The sequence below is a fragment of the Plectropomus leopardus genome, chromosome 18 (assembly GCF_026936395.1).
Source record: "Plectropomus leopardus strain MGB_pleo_1.0 chromosome 18, ASM2693639v1, whole genome shotgun sequence".
Taxonomy (NCBI): Eukaryota; Metazoa; Chordata; class Actinopteri; order Perciformes; family Serranidae; genus Plectropomus; species Plectropomus leopardus.
In genome coordinates, this window is record NC_142193.1 from 31508701 (window position 1) to 31524306 (window position 15606).

The 15606-nt window shown below is 40.8% G+C and overlaps 1 protein-coding gene across 1 annotated transcript; it reads right to left on the minus strand.

Annotated features, from left to right (window-relative positions):
* Positions 1-813: 813 nt before the first annotated feature.
* Positions 814-9852, minus strand: nags (N-acetylglutamate synthase). The gene is made up of 8 exons (XM_042505312.2): positions 9210-9852; positions 7342-7622; positions 6510-6723; positions 5725-5905; positions 5527-5566; positions 5283-5414; positions 4916-5098; positions 814-2276 (listed from the first exon to the last, which is right to left on the minus strand). The coding sequence occupies exons 1-8, from the start codon at positions 9579-9581 to the stop codon at positions 2123-2125; spliced, it is 1557 nt and encodes a 518-aa protein (XP_042361246.1). The 5' UTR covers positions 9582-9852; the 3' UTR covers positions 814-2122.
* Between the last annotated feature and the right edge of the window lie 5754 nt (positions 9853-15606).

Here is a 15606-nt window from a genome sequence, read left to right on the forward strand (position 1 = left end):
AGCAGACAGCCGACAGCAGGAGGCTTCACATCAACGAGGCAGGACGTCACATTTTATACAACAGAGCGAATCAAAGTGCTTTACTGAGCAACACAACATAAAAACATCACAAAGACACGGATTTACAATAAAAGAGAAAAGAGATATAAAGAGTAACATTAATAACCAAACAGTTAATAAACAATGATAAAATAATATAAAATTTTAAAAAATCACTTTTTAAAAATACAATAAACTAGTAAAGAAACAAGACAAAAAAAACCTCAAATTAATTTAATTTAAAAAAAAACCCTAGACATTCACACAAATTCAACTTTGTTCACATGTTCCTCCCGAAAATCCATGTTCACTGACTTCTCCCCATGAAACAAACTTGTGTTGTTTTATTTCAATAATCTCTGTGACACGTTTCCTGCCTGTAAAAAAAATTATTAATACAAATTGCTTTCTTCTGAAATGTGGGAAAATTAAAAAATGTCTTCAATACATCTTTCAAAATTCTTAAAAATGCCAAGACATAGAAAATATTAAAATTCTAATTATTAATAAAGATATGCATGTTTTGATGTGCAGTTAAAACTTTAACTTTATTGGGCTTTTATTTGAAGTTTTACGCTGCGTAGGAAGAGACAAGAAGTCCTGCCGAGTCTGTGACAACCCGTCTTTTCTCCATCACTGGACACCAGAGGTCAGACATCGTGACCTGGAGGCCTCTTTCAGGCCGGCTGCTGACCTGCAGCATACCTGTGTCACATTACCACGCACACACACTCACACACACACACTCACACACACACACACAGACGTGGAGCGTTTGGTCTGAAGTGCTTTAATGACGGCAGAATATCACACACAAATATCCTGTTTAATAAGTGCATAGAAAGCAGCGCTTCGCTTTCTGCCACCAGAGCTGCAGGATTCGAACCTCTAAAGGGAACGCCACCAAAAGTCAGATTAACATGTTTCTCCCGTGCCCTAAAATTTAGTCAGTGTTCGTGAACACGAGCTACTCTCTCTCTAAAAACCAGAAAACAGAGAATCAAGTCACAAACGTGGGAACCTGATGCTCTCAAACCACCGAATAAAGTTACAGACCAAGAAAAAAAAGCCTCCCAAACCTAAAATCATTTTTTCTTTGAAAGATTTTGGCCTTTTTTTTTCTTTAAAAATCTTTGGCAATTTTTGAAGTAAACATTTTGGAATTTTTTTCTTCAAAAATGTTGATTTTTAAGAAAGCATGCATTTGTTTGTTTTTTTAATGATGATGATAATGTTTTTTAAGGAAAAACATCACTTCACTCACTCAAAATCACTTTTAAAACTGGTCAGAAAAATAACCATCTGCATGAACTAACCAGCATTTAAAAATTTTGGCAGTTTTATTTTTCTCTATTTTTTTACCACTTTAAAGAAAACAGGTAGCTTTGAATGGCATGTTTTTCTTATTTGTTTTTCCTTCAAATGTCACCCAAAAAAAAGACAATACTTCATCACAGCCACACACTGTATAATATAGCTTATCGTTGGATTTCCAGATTTCGGAAAGTCCTTGAAGACATCCTGTGTTATTATTAAAGTTGAACCACATTTCTGTGACTCTTCCAAATCTTTCAGGGTTTATTTAGTTTCCCAAAACTTTTGCAGGCCTGGAACTTGTTATTTGCAAATGCCAAGACTTTTCAGGGTTTTTCAAGATTGTACAAACCCTGTGGTCAAACGTTACGGGGGCGCGTTGGTTATTGTGACAGTTTTGACAGCATTTTTGGTGCAGATTCAGCGGGCTGCTTATCCCCTGCAAATGCACCAAAAACCAGACGCATAGGTCCCCCGTTTATACTGGTCCTCTGTGAATACGTGTGAGCGGGCCTAAAGACCGGAGGTTTTGGGATTCATCCTGTTGGAAAGAATAAAAAACTTTTGCCTCAGAAATAGAGAGAAAATATTCAAGTTTCAACTTTAGCACCCTCGGCGTAAACAAAGTGGAATCACTGCAACACGTATGAAATTCACACTGCAGCTTTCAAGCTTCCCTGAAGAGAAAAAACGTCCAGTCAGATAAAAAAAAAAAAAACTAGATCCACGGCAGAGTGAGGGAGTTTCGCCGGGAGGTGGCGGCGGCGGCTCAGGATGCCGAGGAGGAGGAGGAGGCGTGGAAAGAGTCGGGGAGGTTCTTGGCGTACTCCACCAGCTCGTAGGAATCTCTGATGTCCGTCAGACCGAACCAGAAGACGGTCCAGGCGCCGTTAACAAAGCTGCCGTCACAGTGTTTAAAGTACCTGCACAGACAGACACAGGAAATCAGGTTTTACTGTTTATTTTGATTTATTCTTGTAAGTTTAATATCAAACGACGAATGCAAAGCGTTGGCTTGTGGTGTGGAGCGTCCTCGAGTGCACGTGAGACACAGGTAGTGGTGGAGGCGGATGTAGATCGGAGGGTGTGGTGAGGCTGTCACATATCGATGCTCTGTTCGCTCGAAAACAGCTGAGCCAATCACAGGGAAGCATGACGTCATCAGTCAGTTACACAGCAAACCTGTTAATACGCCGACAACGGAGCTCAACAGTAAAATGTTTGGTGGAGTCGTTTTTTAATATTCCCTCTTAACTGCAGCGTGTCATCATGCGGTCAGCGTCAAACAGGGCGGGGCCAGCGCAAACATTTCTAATCTGCTCTGATATCAAGCCAAACACCCGACCCATCGCTACAGGTCACCAGGTGTCACCGCTGCTGCCCCGTGCGTCATAATGCCACCGCGTCCCAACGGCAAACAGCTGTCCGATTATCAAACTCTGTGCACACACTGATGCAATTAACCCCGCGCAAACCCAGGGACTGTCCTGACATCTAAGTAAATGGGCAGAGAATCAAAAATGGGTGTTACCCTCCATCCAACTCTTAGCTTTAAAAGTCATATTAAAAAGCTGGTTAACACAGAAATTTAACCTCACAAACTTTAGACACATAAGAAATTCTCTAACATTTGGTTAAATGCAACGATTTTTCCACCTCTGTTGTGCTGCACAAGTTGCTCTCAGGCGTATAAAACAGCCTTAAGCCACCTGAATCATTATATAAAAGTGCCCTTAAGGCCGTTTTCAAACCTGATAGTCCGGGACTCAATCAAGGGGTGGAATTGCAGCACTTTTGCAATTCAAGTTGGTTTGGTGCTTTCACACTGCAGAGGAGCAAACATGAGGCTCTGCTGACGGACAGCTGACTGCTGATTGGACAGTTTTTGCATTTGTCATCAAGCATCATCAGGATCCAGGAGGAGAAATCAACAGATGTGACTGACAGCAGTTTATGCAGCACGTGTCGCAAAGAGCTGGTAAAGAAATGGTTAAACTGATAGTGAGCATTATTAGGCGGCTATTTTTAGTCTGCACATCGATCACGATCACGTGGCGGTGGGTGGGGGGGCGGGGGAATGACTGTGCCCTGATATTTTCATAATTATATTAGCTGCAATTTTGAAGGTTGATGTTTTATTACGCGCTGTCCCTGTCTAAATAAAGTACATTTCATTACATCACATTAGGGGACTGTTTAGCTTTTCAGTCTTCATTTGTTGATAGTTTTGGCTGCGTTCATGCATATGGCATACATTTTTGCCAGGACTGTGCACTTGACACTTGATGTGAAATGCAGGGGAGCTTCCTCAGAGCACAGCACGGTTTTTAATCATTGTTGTCGCAGTCGTTCATGTTCATTTAATAGCGGGAAGCTAAAACTTCCTGCTGTTTAAGGAGGAAGTTTTAGCTTCCCCTTTTAACACCAATAATATACAATGATATAATAAATTTGCTGGATCACAAAAAAAAAAGGTATAGCCCTCTTTGATGACCTTTCTAAGGCCTTTAACACGGTGGACCGCTCCATTTTGAAGCAACGACTGCTTGATATTGGTTTATCTGAGCGGGCCGTTGGCTGGTTTGGTAATTATCTGTCTGACAGAAAGCGATGTGCTCATTTTGAAGACAGCTCATCCACATTGCTAAATGTTTGTACTGGCGTGCCCCAGGGCTCAGTTCTGGGCCCAATTCTGTTCAGTATTCATGTGGAGGCATTGGGCAGAAATGTCCCTAATGCCAAACTTTATTTTTATGCTGATGATACAGTCAGTTATTGCTGTGGCTCCGCCCTTGTCGAGGCCACTGGCAATTTACAGATCGCCTTTAACCTTGTGGAACGTCAGCTCATCGAACTAAAACTTGCTTTAAATGCTGCCAAAACTAAACTGATCATTTTTTGCAGTGGCAGGAAAGTACCTGAGCCCCCTGCCAGCATTTTGTCACTACAAGGGTGTGAGATTGAACTTGTATCTTGGCATTTTAACTGATGATCAGCTTTCTTTTAAATCACACGTAGAAAACCTGGTAAAAATATTAGGGTTGAAGCTGGGATTCTTTAGTCACAGGTCTTGTTTTTCTTCTGCTGCTGGAAAGAAGTTGGTTGCTGCCACCTTTCTCCCTGTGCTTGATTATGGCGACCTTTGATACATGAATGGCCCTGCGAATTGTCTGCGATCTCTGGATTCTGTGTATCACGGTGCCTGAGTCTCAATCCTGTTGCCTTTAACGAGTATGTATCTGATTTGTTTTGTTGTGTGAGTTTCTTGTTTGTCTTTAATTGTTGCAACTTTTATATTTCTTAGGCTGCTGTTTTGGCCAGGCTTCCCTTGAAAAAGAGTTCACTGTGTCTCAACGGGACCGACCTGGTTATATAAAGGCTAAATTAAAGAAAAAAAACAAAATAATTAAAAATATTATAGAATATTATTCTGATTAATACTGAGTTTATTGTGTCGCTTTACTTGAACATACTTCTTGTAAGCTGCTTTGGACAAAAAGTGTGAACCAAATGAACGGACTAAATTACAACATGAGATTCTTAAAGTGTGTGTGTGTCTCACCAGGGGTTGATCCTGTTGGTGGCTCGAGACCTCCAGAACAGTTTGCCCAGGTCCTGGCGGATACACTCCCACAGGATGTGGCTGGTGCCCTGGCCCTGCTTACTGCTGCTCACCACAAACTTGTCGAGGTAAGGGGTGCCGCTGTTCACCGGCTCCATGGTGACGATGGCCGCCGCGCTGTAGCTGTGGATACACGGTCACGGACACACACACACACACACACACACACACACACACACACACACACACACACACACACACACACACACATTTCACTAACATACTTACCCCAAAGGACTGTTTTACTGACACTGATCTGGATTTATTTGTCTCGTGGTCATTTTATTCCTGGAATAGTTGCACGCACCCTTCGGACAGGTAGACGGAGTGCAGTCGTCCTTTCAGGGAGTCGATGTAGTCCCGCCTCAGAGTTTTATCAAACGACTTGTTGATGAGAGCCAGCAGACGCTCCAAATCGATCTCATCCAGAGAGCTGTACCTGCACGCACACACAATAATTTACTCTTGCCACTACAACTGTTAAGGAGGTAATTCTGGATTATGACTCACAAGCACGATTATTTACTCGTGTTTGTAAGACAGGTACTAACCGGTGTATCGGGTCTCCGTTTTTGAAGAGCGTCCCGGACCCTGAGGCACAAACACAGACGGAGAGAACAAGAAACGCCACGTAAACTCATGTTAGTCATCCTAACAGACACACGGACCTCTCTGGTTACACCTCAAAATAGATGGCGCTGCGTGCACATGTGTCTACGTGTGACTGAAGATCAGTGAGCGAGTCTCGCCTCTGTGGCTGAACAGCTCTGTCAGCAGCGTGTCGGCCGACGTGATCACCGCCGACGACTCTGTCAGCAGCTGGTTGAGCAGTCTGGCAATGGCGCTCACTCTGCGCCGCTCTGTAGCGCTCAGCCACGCCGCCGTCGACAGACTGGGCAGGTCGCTCGGCAATGACACCGTGTCCAGCACCTGGGACACAAAAACAAAACAAAATAAAGATTTATCAGTGCCACAATGGGGAAATTTGCATTATTTCAGCAAAGGGATATTAAAACAAGGTATGCACAAGATTAATAAAGCAGAGAGAACAATATACACGAAACGCAAAAGTCAACAGTTAAGATTTTACACCAACTGCACATGAATAACTGCACATTGTGATAAATTGCACGTTACGATAATAAAATTGCATGTTGTGATAGTGAAATTGCACAGATCTGGGTGCATCTGGGTGTGTGTGGTCTGCTGGGAGCAGCGCTGGCTGTGCAGCCTGACAGCAGCAGGAAGGACAGACCTGCAGAATCGCTCCTTCACACACCTGAAGCAGCTCTGCAGTGCAGTCAGAGTGAGCTTCAATAAACATTTCTATACATTTCATTTTTTCTGAATTTTACTCTCCCTAGTATAAAACTGCAGACGTGACACTGAGTTCAGCACCAAACCCTACATCAGACTGGACTCGGATTACGATCTGCCTGACAAACCTGAGTGTGGAAACAAACTCTCTACATCAGTGCTGTCATATCTACGATGTCTGCGGAGTCACAGTCGGAGCCGGAGACGATGGTCTTGCCTTGTTCTCGTGGCTGCGGAGACCTCCGCAGTTGTTCAGGAACATGACTTTGAGGGGTTGCAGAGCTCTGGAGATCGCTGCCGTCACCTCTGTGGGGTCCAACATCACCGAGCAGCCTCGCCCGTCCCTCCCCACCGGACACACCAATGGGATTGTCCCACAGTTCAGACTCCACTGGAGGAGGCTGGTGTCCACAGCAACGAAGGGTGGAGCACTGCAGGGACAGGACAAAGACAGGAGGATGTTAGAGGAGAGAAGCTCAGGGTGAGGAGAGAGGTCCCTGTTAAACCTCTAACGTCCTAAAATGTTCTAAACATCCTACAATCACAGAAATGCCCAAAACCCCTGGAAAAGTCCTTAAATCCTAGAAAAGTCCTAAAATCCTGGAAAAGTCCTAAAATGATAGAAATGTCCTAAAACCAAGAAATGCCCTAAAGTCTTCGAAACTTTCTAAAATCCTAGATAAGTCCTAAAACCCTTGAACTGTCCTTAAATCCGAGAATAGTCCTAAAATCCTGGAAACGTCCTTACATCTTAGAAATGTCCCAAAATCCTGGAAGCACCCTTTAATTCTAGAAATGTCCTGAAAACCATATAAATGTCCTAAAATCCTGAAAATGTCCTAAAATCCTGAAAATGTCCTAAAATCTTAAAAATCTTCCAAAATCCTGAAAACGTCCTTAAATCCTTGCACCATCCTGAAATCCCACAGACATGTATGGGGCTGCTGCAACTGGCCCCTGGCATCCTATCATTTCGCAGAAGTGGCCCCAAAGCAGAGCCGGCTCCCTGGTCTCAGGTATTCAGGACCCCGGGGCCCGGTCTGTCTCACCTGCTCCCTCGGGGGGCTTCGTGCAGCAGCAGGAAGGACTCAGCGGAGAAGAGCGGCAGGACGGTGGCAGAGTGCCGCTGCAGAGCCTCCGTCAGCTGCTGGCTCCGCTCCACCAGACCGCGGGTGCACTGAGGCCCGGCCACCGGCCCTGCGGGCCCCGTCCACTCGTCCTCGGATCGGCCCATCACCACAACGGGCTTCATGTCCATCCGCTGCAGGAAGGAGAGCCCGAAGGCCAGGCTCTGGACCATTTCTCTGCTGGCAAACACCGAGCTGTCCACCTGGGAGGGACGGACGGGGACACAGAGGGACAAAGACAGGAAGTGTTTATTAACAGCACTGTCTCAAACTAAGTCGCTCTCTGAAAGGAGTTTTCAGGTGGATTTGGCCCCAGCACATCAGTCCGTCCTGCTTTAGTTACTCCTCTTCTGTAAAACTGTCAGCTTTCTTGTGTTTAATAAAGTTAATGTTAGCAGTTAAATGTGGTTTTATTTTCTTTGTGTTTTCTAAAGTTATATCTGTACAAAGGTGAAAAAGTATAGAAATTAGAAATATAATTTTAGAATACAGAAATTATTACAAGTATACTTTTACTTTTTGTGCTTAATTTAAAGTACATTTAACTTGCATTCTTAAAAAGTATACTTCAAAACAGATGTCATTATGTTCAGTTTTGGTTTACTTAACATGAATACAAACTCTGTTTGTTTATTGTAAATTGTACATCCTTATACTTTTACAAAGTATACTAGATTGCAAAATGTAATAGTGGTAATTTTAGTGTACTTACAGAAATTATTTTTATTTTTCAATCTTTTGTAACACATTATTTGAACTTTCTTAGTATATTTTGTTAACGTGTGCTTTAATTTCCCATCATTAGAAGTGTATTTGAGTCTGCTAACTAAAAAGTGCACTTTAACCTAAGTTTATTTTAAGCTGAAATAAAATTATACTAAATTGCAAATACTTATAAACCCATTTGAAAAATCGCCAAAAGATTTTCAAAATCTTATTTTCTAGGATTTTAGGACTTTTCTAGGATTTTCGGACATTTCCAGGATTTAAGGACATTACTAGGATTTTAAGTCTTTTCTAGGATTTTGTGACATTTTAGGATTTTGTGACATTTTAAGGCTCTTAACACATATTTAGGATTTTTGGAACATTTCTTGGATTTTAGGACGTTGAGGATTTCATGATATTTCTCAGATTTTAGGACATTTGTAGGATTTTTAGATGTTTCTTGGGTTTGGGCATATTTCAAGAATTTCTGGACATTTCCAAGATTTTAGGACATGAGGATCTTAGCTTGGACCTCTGTCAGGTTTTGGGGATCCTCCACTGGCACTTTAATACAAAAAGCTCTATTTTGATGCTGTTTTATTCACTGTGGAGCCTTATGGATACTAGAAGTACATCAAGTACTGTGAATCACTTTATTTTTATTGTACATACGTAAATGGCTTGGGGGCCACAGGGCACCCTATCAGGGGCCAGATTTGGCCCGTAAATTGAGCATCCCTGCAGCAAGCCATTTGGTACCTGCTGGCTTCCACATATTTTTTTTTTTACCTTTTTGATGATTTCCTGACTTCCTGATTTTGTTTTTTACCTGTTCATCTCAGAGAAAGTCTATTTTTACTCCCAGTGAAAACGTTTTGAAACCAAAACACACAGTTTATTTTCATGTGATTTTTTCCCTTAAAATAATCATATTTATAAATTAGTTTGATGATATTTGGTGGCAGAGAGGGGCTTCCATAACATATCCCACAACGTCAACAGCATATTTACCACTTTAAACTACCATTAGTGAAGTTTCAACATGTTTGATGAAGTACTTTTACACGTAATAAAAGTTTTACCTCCAGGACGGCGAAGGCAGGAGACTGAGCCGAGGTAGACCTCTGAAACTGGGTCAGCCAGTACCGAGCCTCCCGGGGGTTTCCACCGACTTCATTCAGAAAAGCTTTCACGTCCCGGTAGATCAGGTTCAGGTTGGCCAGCACGTTTCTGTCCGCGGAGACCGACCCGAGCTGCTCCTGCTGGGCCAAAGCCGCGGTCTTTCCTCCCGAGCCGGCCGCGTCACCGCTCATGGTTCTCCGCTGAGGCCCGAACATCTTCCGCTGACGCTGCCCGGAGCTCCGGGTCAGCGCCGTGGGAGCCGGACTCGACAGATACTTCCCCGCCTTCACCATGGCCCGACAGCCGGAGGCTCCGCTGTGCACTTTGGCCATGACGGCTGCTGACGGAGGTCTGGGTCCCGGGGCTGACGGTTGGAGTTAGCCGCAGGAGGTGCCCGTCGGCCGGCTGCTGACAGCTCTCTGTGGGCGTGAGTACAGTTCATTCAGCGCGCTGCTGCGTCGGCACTTCTCCGGTTTCATCAGCCGGGACACCGGCTGGGCTCGGGTAGGGAGGGGGCTCAGCAGGTACCCCCTCTGACGGTCCAGGACTTGTACCATACCTCATGCATGGACGGATCATGAAACAAAGGACTGCCCAACCCCCCACACAGGCGCAAGATGCAAACTTTGTGCCGCTTTTGCATCTCTTTTCGATTCTGTCTGTCGTTTTGTCTCTTTGTGGTCATGTTGTGTCTCTTTGTGGTCATTTTGTGTGTCTTTGTGGTTGCTTAATTTATCCTATTAATTTTGTGACTCTTTGTAGTCATTTTGTGTCTCTTTGTGGTTGTTTTGTATATCCTAGTCATTTTGTGTTTCTTTGTATTTTGTCTCTCCTTGTGTTCATTTTGTGTCTCTTCATGCTTTTGTTTTTTTTCTGTTTTTTTCTGTTTGTCATTGTTGTCATTTTGTGTCTCTTTGTGGCTGTGTTTGTCTCTTTGTGGTTGTTTTGTATATCCTAGTCATTTTGTGTTTTTTTTTCTATTTTGTCTCTCTTTGTAGTCATTTTGTGTCTCCTTGTGTTCATTTTGTGTCTCTTAGTGCTTTTGTTTTTTTTTCTGTTTGTCATTGTAGTCATTCTGTGTCTTCTTGTTATTGTTTTGTGTCTCTTTGTGGTAATTTTATATCACCTTGTGGTCTTTTGTGTGTCTTTGTAATCATTTTGTGTCTCCTTGAGGTTGTTTTATGTGTCTTTGTGGTTGTTTTGTAGCCTGTCTCCGAGTCATTTTGTCCCTCTTTGTAGTCATTTTGTGTCTCCCTCTAGATGTTTTTTGTCTCTTTCTGGTCATTTTGTATGTCTTTGTAGTCATTTTGTGTCTCTTGTAATCATTCTTTGTCTCCTTGTGTTTTTTTGTGTCTCCTTGTCATTGTTTTGTGTATATTTGTGGTCCTTTATGTCTCGTCCTTGTTATGTCTTGATAATTTTTTCAGGGTTTTTATTATTATTATTATTTTTTTTTTGCTGTTGTTGCTGTGTAGTCATTTTGTGTTTCCTTGTGGTTGTTCAACCCTTTTTGTTATTTTTTAAAATTTGTTTCTATTTGTAGTTTTTTGCATCTCTTTGTGGTCATTTTGAGTCCTCTACTTGTGTATGAACCTTTGTTTCCATGTCCACTGTGCTATAAATTTATGTAAACACCCTGAAACATATACATTAACAGACAAGCTCTACCCAGGAAATGATGCTTTACTTTTACATTAAGTATAAAAGAGTTAAAAAGTCAGTAGTATACATGTACGGTATTATGGCTTATTGGGCTAAATGCATCCTAATATCTGGACATTGTTTTTTTTTCATTTAATAACAAGCTATAATCATGTGCAACCACAGTTAAATCTATATGATGTTTGTGTAATAATAACAACACTTTAGTGTTCAGTGTTTAAGCTGTGTGGCCTCTGTCTACCCCTGGAGGAGAGGAAGGGTTAATACAGTGATGGGGACCTGCCGGGAATAAAGTTTATGTAAAAAGTGCTTTTGTAAAAATGTTTCATTAATTTACTTTCATTTGTTATATGACATTTTTAAAGCATTCTGAAATGTATTTGTTAATTAACTTCTTTATTTATTTATGTATTTATGTATGTATTTATTTATAAAAAACATTTACAGATTTGTTATATAGTTGGTGAAGAATTGGTCAGATTTGGAAAAATATATTTTAAGAAATGCAGGTGTGAAGTTCAGTATCAAAGAGGTTATTGATTTTTATGGCATGCTTAAATTTGCTAAATCATGTGTCCTGTGTCTCCACCGGTGTCTCTGCCGGTGTCTCCATCAGTGTCTGCTCCACTCTCATTTTCCGCCTGTGTCTCCACCGGTGTCTCTGCCGGTGTCTCCATCAGTGTCTGCTCCACTCTCATTTTCCGCCTGTGTCTCCACCGGTGTCTCTGTCGGTGTCCGCTCCGCTCTCATTCTCTGCCGGTGTCGTTCTCATTCTCCGCGGGTGTCTCCGCTGGTGTCTGCTCCCCTCTCATTTTCAGCCAGTGTCTCCATCTGTGTCTCTGCCAGTGTCTTCTCCGCTCTCATTCAACACCAGTGTCTCTGCCGATGTCCACTCCGCTCTCATTCTCCGTCGGTATCTCGCCTATAGGGCACCAAAATGTCTAGATCCAGCTCTCCATGTAGCTACTTAAAAAAATGTGGCGTGACAAAGTGGTGAAAAATCAATAAATACAGCGTCCACTAAGATATTGATATTGATTTTTTTGTTGCGCTTTTTTTGAAATGTACAGACTGTCCATCAGTGTCTCACAGCCCCACTTCAAAAACACACAACTGTCCTTTTAATGAGACAGTCTGACTGCAGCTCCATCAGAAGCGGAAGTTGGTCGTAACTCTAAAGTCTCTTTACAGCAGCTGTTCGTCAGCGTGTTCACTCTGATACCTGAGACATGTCTGAGGTCTTCTCACCTGTCGGCTCCTAAACGCTGAGCGCCAGTCTTCTAGCTGCGCATGCGCGAAGCCGCAGTAAAGTTAAACCACAGGAAATGAGAAAATAAATAATTTTTAAAAAGAACAACGTAAAACTGACTAGTTATTTTGTTTTCTTGTTTATTTGATTTTTACTTTCAAGCAAACATCGAGAAAAACAGACGTCTTTTTCAATATTTGGTCCTGTGACGTCTGAATTATTCCGTATTTTCAATAAAGTTGAATAAAAAAAAACGTTAACGACAACTAAAAAAATAACAATATGGCGCCGACAGGGAACAAACGGCCTCGGGCTACAGTGAAACGGTAAACAAAAACATGTTTCTGGAAACATTTTAGGCGACTCAGCATGGCTGGCTAACACGAAAACTCACTACTAATTTATAAATATTATTTGCGTGTTTTTATGTCGATATATAATAACCGTTTTAAAGTTTGCGACGTTTAGCTCACCTGCGTCACTTAACAGTAGCGTGCTAAAGCTAAAGCTAAAGCTAGCTGTAAAAGCTCAACAGGTACCACGTTTGTGTCTCCGGTGGGGACAGGGACATGAGAGGAAATGGACAACTTGGGGAGGCGTTTGTTAAGACAGGCGGGACTCAGGAAAGTTAGTTTTTATTTTCATTTTCAGGAAGGACCAGCCCTCGCGCTAACGCCTGCGCTGAGATGGAGGCTTTGGCTAGCGGTGCTAACATGCTAGTGGATGGCTAACAACAACAACAACAACAACAACAACAACAACAACAACAACTCCTGTTTTCAACCTGAAACAATGAATTAAGAACCACAGAAGACATTTGGTCTCATCTCTCTGGATGTATTTTACACAGGTGAGTCTCAAAATGTTTACCTTTGGGGCCCGCTTTTATATTACACACAGTCAAAACGCGCACAAAATGCACTTTCCAAAATATAGCTTTAAAAGACATTTTACATTATATAATAAAAAAGACACAAAAATGAACTATGTTCAATATATTATGTGCTAACCAGGTAGATTTTGTTCAATATAACAGCCTGGGATATGCAAATGATACGCAGTAAAATTTAATTTTAATTTATTTATTTATATTTTTGTGCAGTGTCAAATATTATATACTTGTTTCTCTCTGCACACAAATGCACTTTTCAAAATCAGGCTTAAAAATTGTGATATTGATATTTTAGTAGGATTTTCTACCATCACTAAGTTTATTTTTTAAAGTAACATGAGCCATAATCATGAATATCAAATATTCATTAACTTTCAGAATTTGAATCCTTTAAATGCCACATTATGATGCCACTATGTTCTTAGATTCAAAATACAATTATTTTCAATATATTATTTGATAAATAGATTTTTTTTTTAATTACCAGAGCCTTGGATGTGTCATGGATTTGCAGCTACTTTGACTTTTATACATTATTATATTTTATAAAAAATATTACACATTAATATTATTCTCTTCTTTCATTGAATATATTTCTTCTTAACCAATATCAGTCTTAATCATAAATATCAAATATTCATTAGTTTACAGAATTTTAACCCTATTAAATGCCAGGTTTTTGTCACATTGCCACTATGCTTTTAAATTTAAAAAGATGTTTTTATTTGAATTATTTTCAATATAACACATGCTAAGTAGATTTTTTTGGATGCTGACAGTCTGGGACATGTCAATGATCGGCAGCAACATTGATTGTGACAGTACACCTAGTGGAAGTAGCATGTCTTTCCTCTATATGCCAAATATGGTAAAACTGATATGGTCAGTTGGAAAATAGAAAAAAAATGTGCACATTTTTTTTACATGTCACAGAATAAATGTCACATTTTTTCTTCCACTGTGTCTTTTAGACTTATTGTAGGTGCTGAGCTGGAAATATCAAGGTTAAAAAAACCAAAGCAGCTCATAAGACAAATAAAATAGTAAAAAACAAAATAATGAAACATTGACTAATTCAAGAGTTTGTCAGAAAAACAGATATAACATTTTTGTATGATAGAAATTGAGTTAATGGTTGGAAAAAAAGATTAAATCTATTTATTTTGTATGGAAAATATTTCATTTCTAAATGTAAAGGGAAAGGAAACCAAAATTACAAGAATACAAAAAATAGTACATTATATCCAAACATTACACAGGCTGCAAGATGGCGAAACTGAGAAAACTGGACATTTATAAAAATTTAAATATTTTTGTGTGGTACCTTTTTTTTCAGTATTTTTATTGAAGTTTCAACTGCACATCAAATCATGTACATCAATGTACAAATATACATCCCCTCATACAGCCCCACAATCACACAGAGTACGAAAATAAAATGAACAATGATGATAACAATAATGATTATAATAATAACAGATTACAAATTAGCCAAAATACATAAATAGTCAGAGAAAGAGAAATAAATAGATAAAATAAAATAAAAAACAAGAAAAAAAATAGAATGGCAACTAATATAACAAACATCAAATTTATAATAATAATAATTTAAAAAAAAGAATAAAATAAAAGGGCAGGATCAGTACTTGGTTTGATACCCCTTATATTTATATATGGACATAGTTGTATATAGTCTATCCTGCATGGTTTCTGTCTTTGTTTTGTCTTTTTTTGTTTTTCTTGTGTCTTATTTGTAATATCTTAAAAAAAAAAAAAAACGCGGCTCATCTTCCAGGCTAAAAGCTTGGCTCAATCCTTCATCTCCCGCTCTGCGAGCCGAACAGATTACTGCCCCCAAAAACCATAATAACACCGAGAGCTGCCAAAGTCAGACTGACAACCAGCTCAATGACTTTACCAGCACTTCAGTCTGTTTATTTCGGAGTAAAAATGTGCCGACTCTCGTGGTCAGTTTATACTCTTTATTCACTTCAGCGTGACGGCCAGAACTATTTATAACTCCTCTTGGTTGTCACTGTTTGATGACATCATATGTCTGTCTCTGTTTCTTCCCTATCTCTGTCTGTCATCAGGCAGGACACAGGGGGGACTACATCTGCCCCAGCTGCCCTCAGGCAAGCACTCACTCACTCACACTCACACACACACACACACACACTCACTCACACACACACACACACACACAGAGAGGGCAGTGCGGAGGTGCACGTACTGTATAATCTTCAGGAAGTGATTAGGGGGTGTGAGATCAAAGGTTTTTGTGCGACGGGAAAACATTCCTCCCTCCGTTCCCCTCAGGGCGCGACGGACCGACAGCTTCCTCAAGTTTAACTCAGACAGATTTTAAGCAATGATCCGAAACCTTTAACGGCATAAAATCAGTATATTTCTTGGGAAAGATTTTTAGATATGTGATTTTTATTTTCTAACTAATTTCAGCTCTTCCTGCATTTTCAGCAGCAGGAACGATTCGTTAGCCCTTTGAAAACTGAGCAAATTGGCTTGATTTTATTGCGGTGAGCAACAGACCATA

Coding starts and splice junctions, on each gene's coding strand:
- nags (XM_042505312.2), bottom strand. CDS start 9,581: ATGGCCAAAGTGCACAGCGGAGCCTCCGGCTGTCGGGCCATGGTGAAG. Junction 7,623..9,209: donor CTGCCTTCGCCGTCCTGGAG/GTAAAACTTTTA, acceptor CGTCCCTCCCAG/GTGGACAGCTCGGTGTTTGC. Junction 5,415..5,526: donor AACGGAGACCCGATACACCG/GTTAGTACCTGT, acceptor GTGTGCGTGCAG/GTACAGCTCTCTGGATGAGA.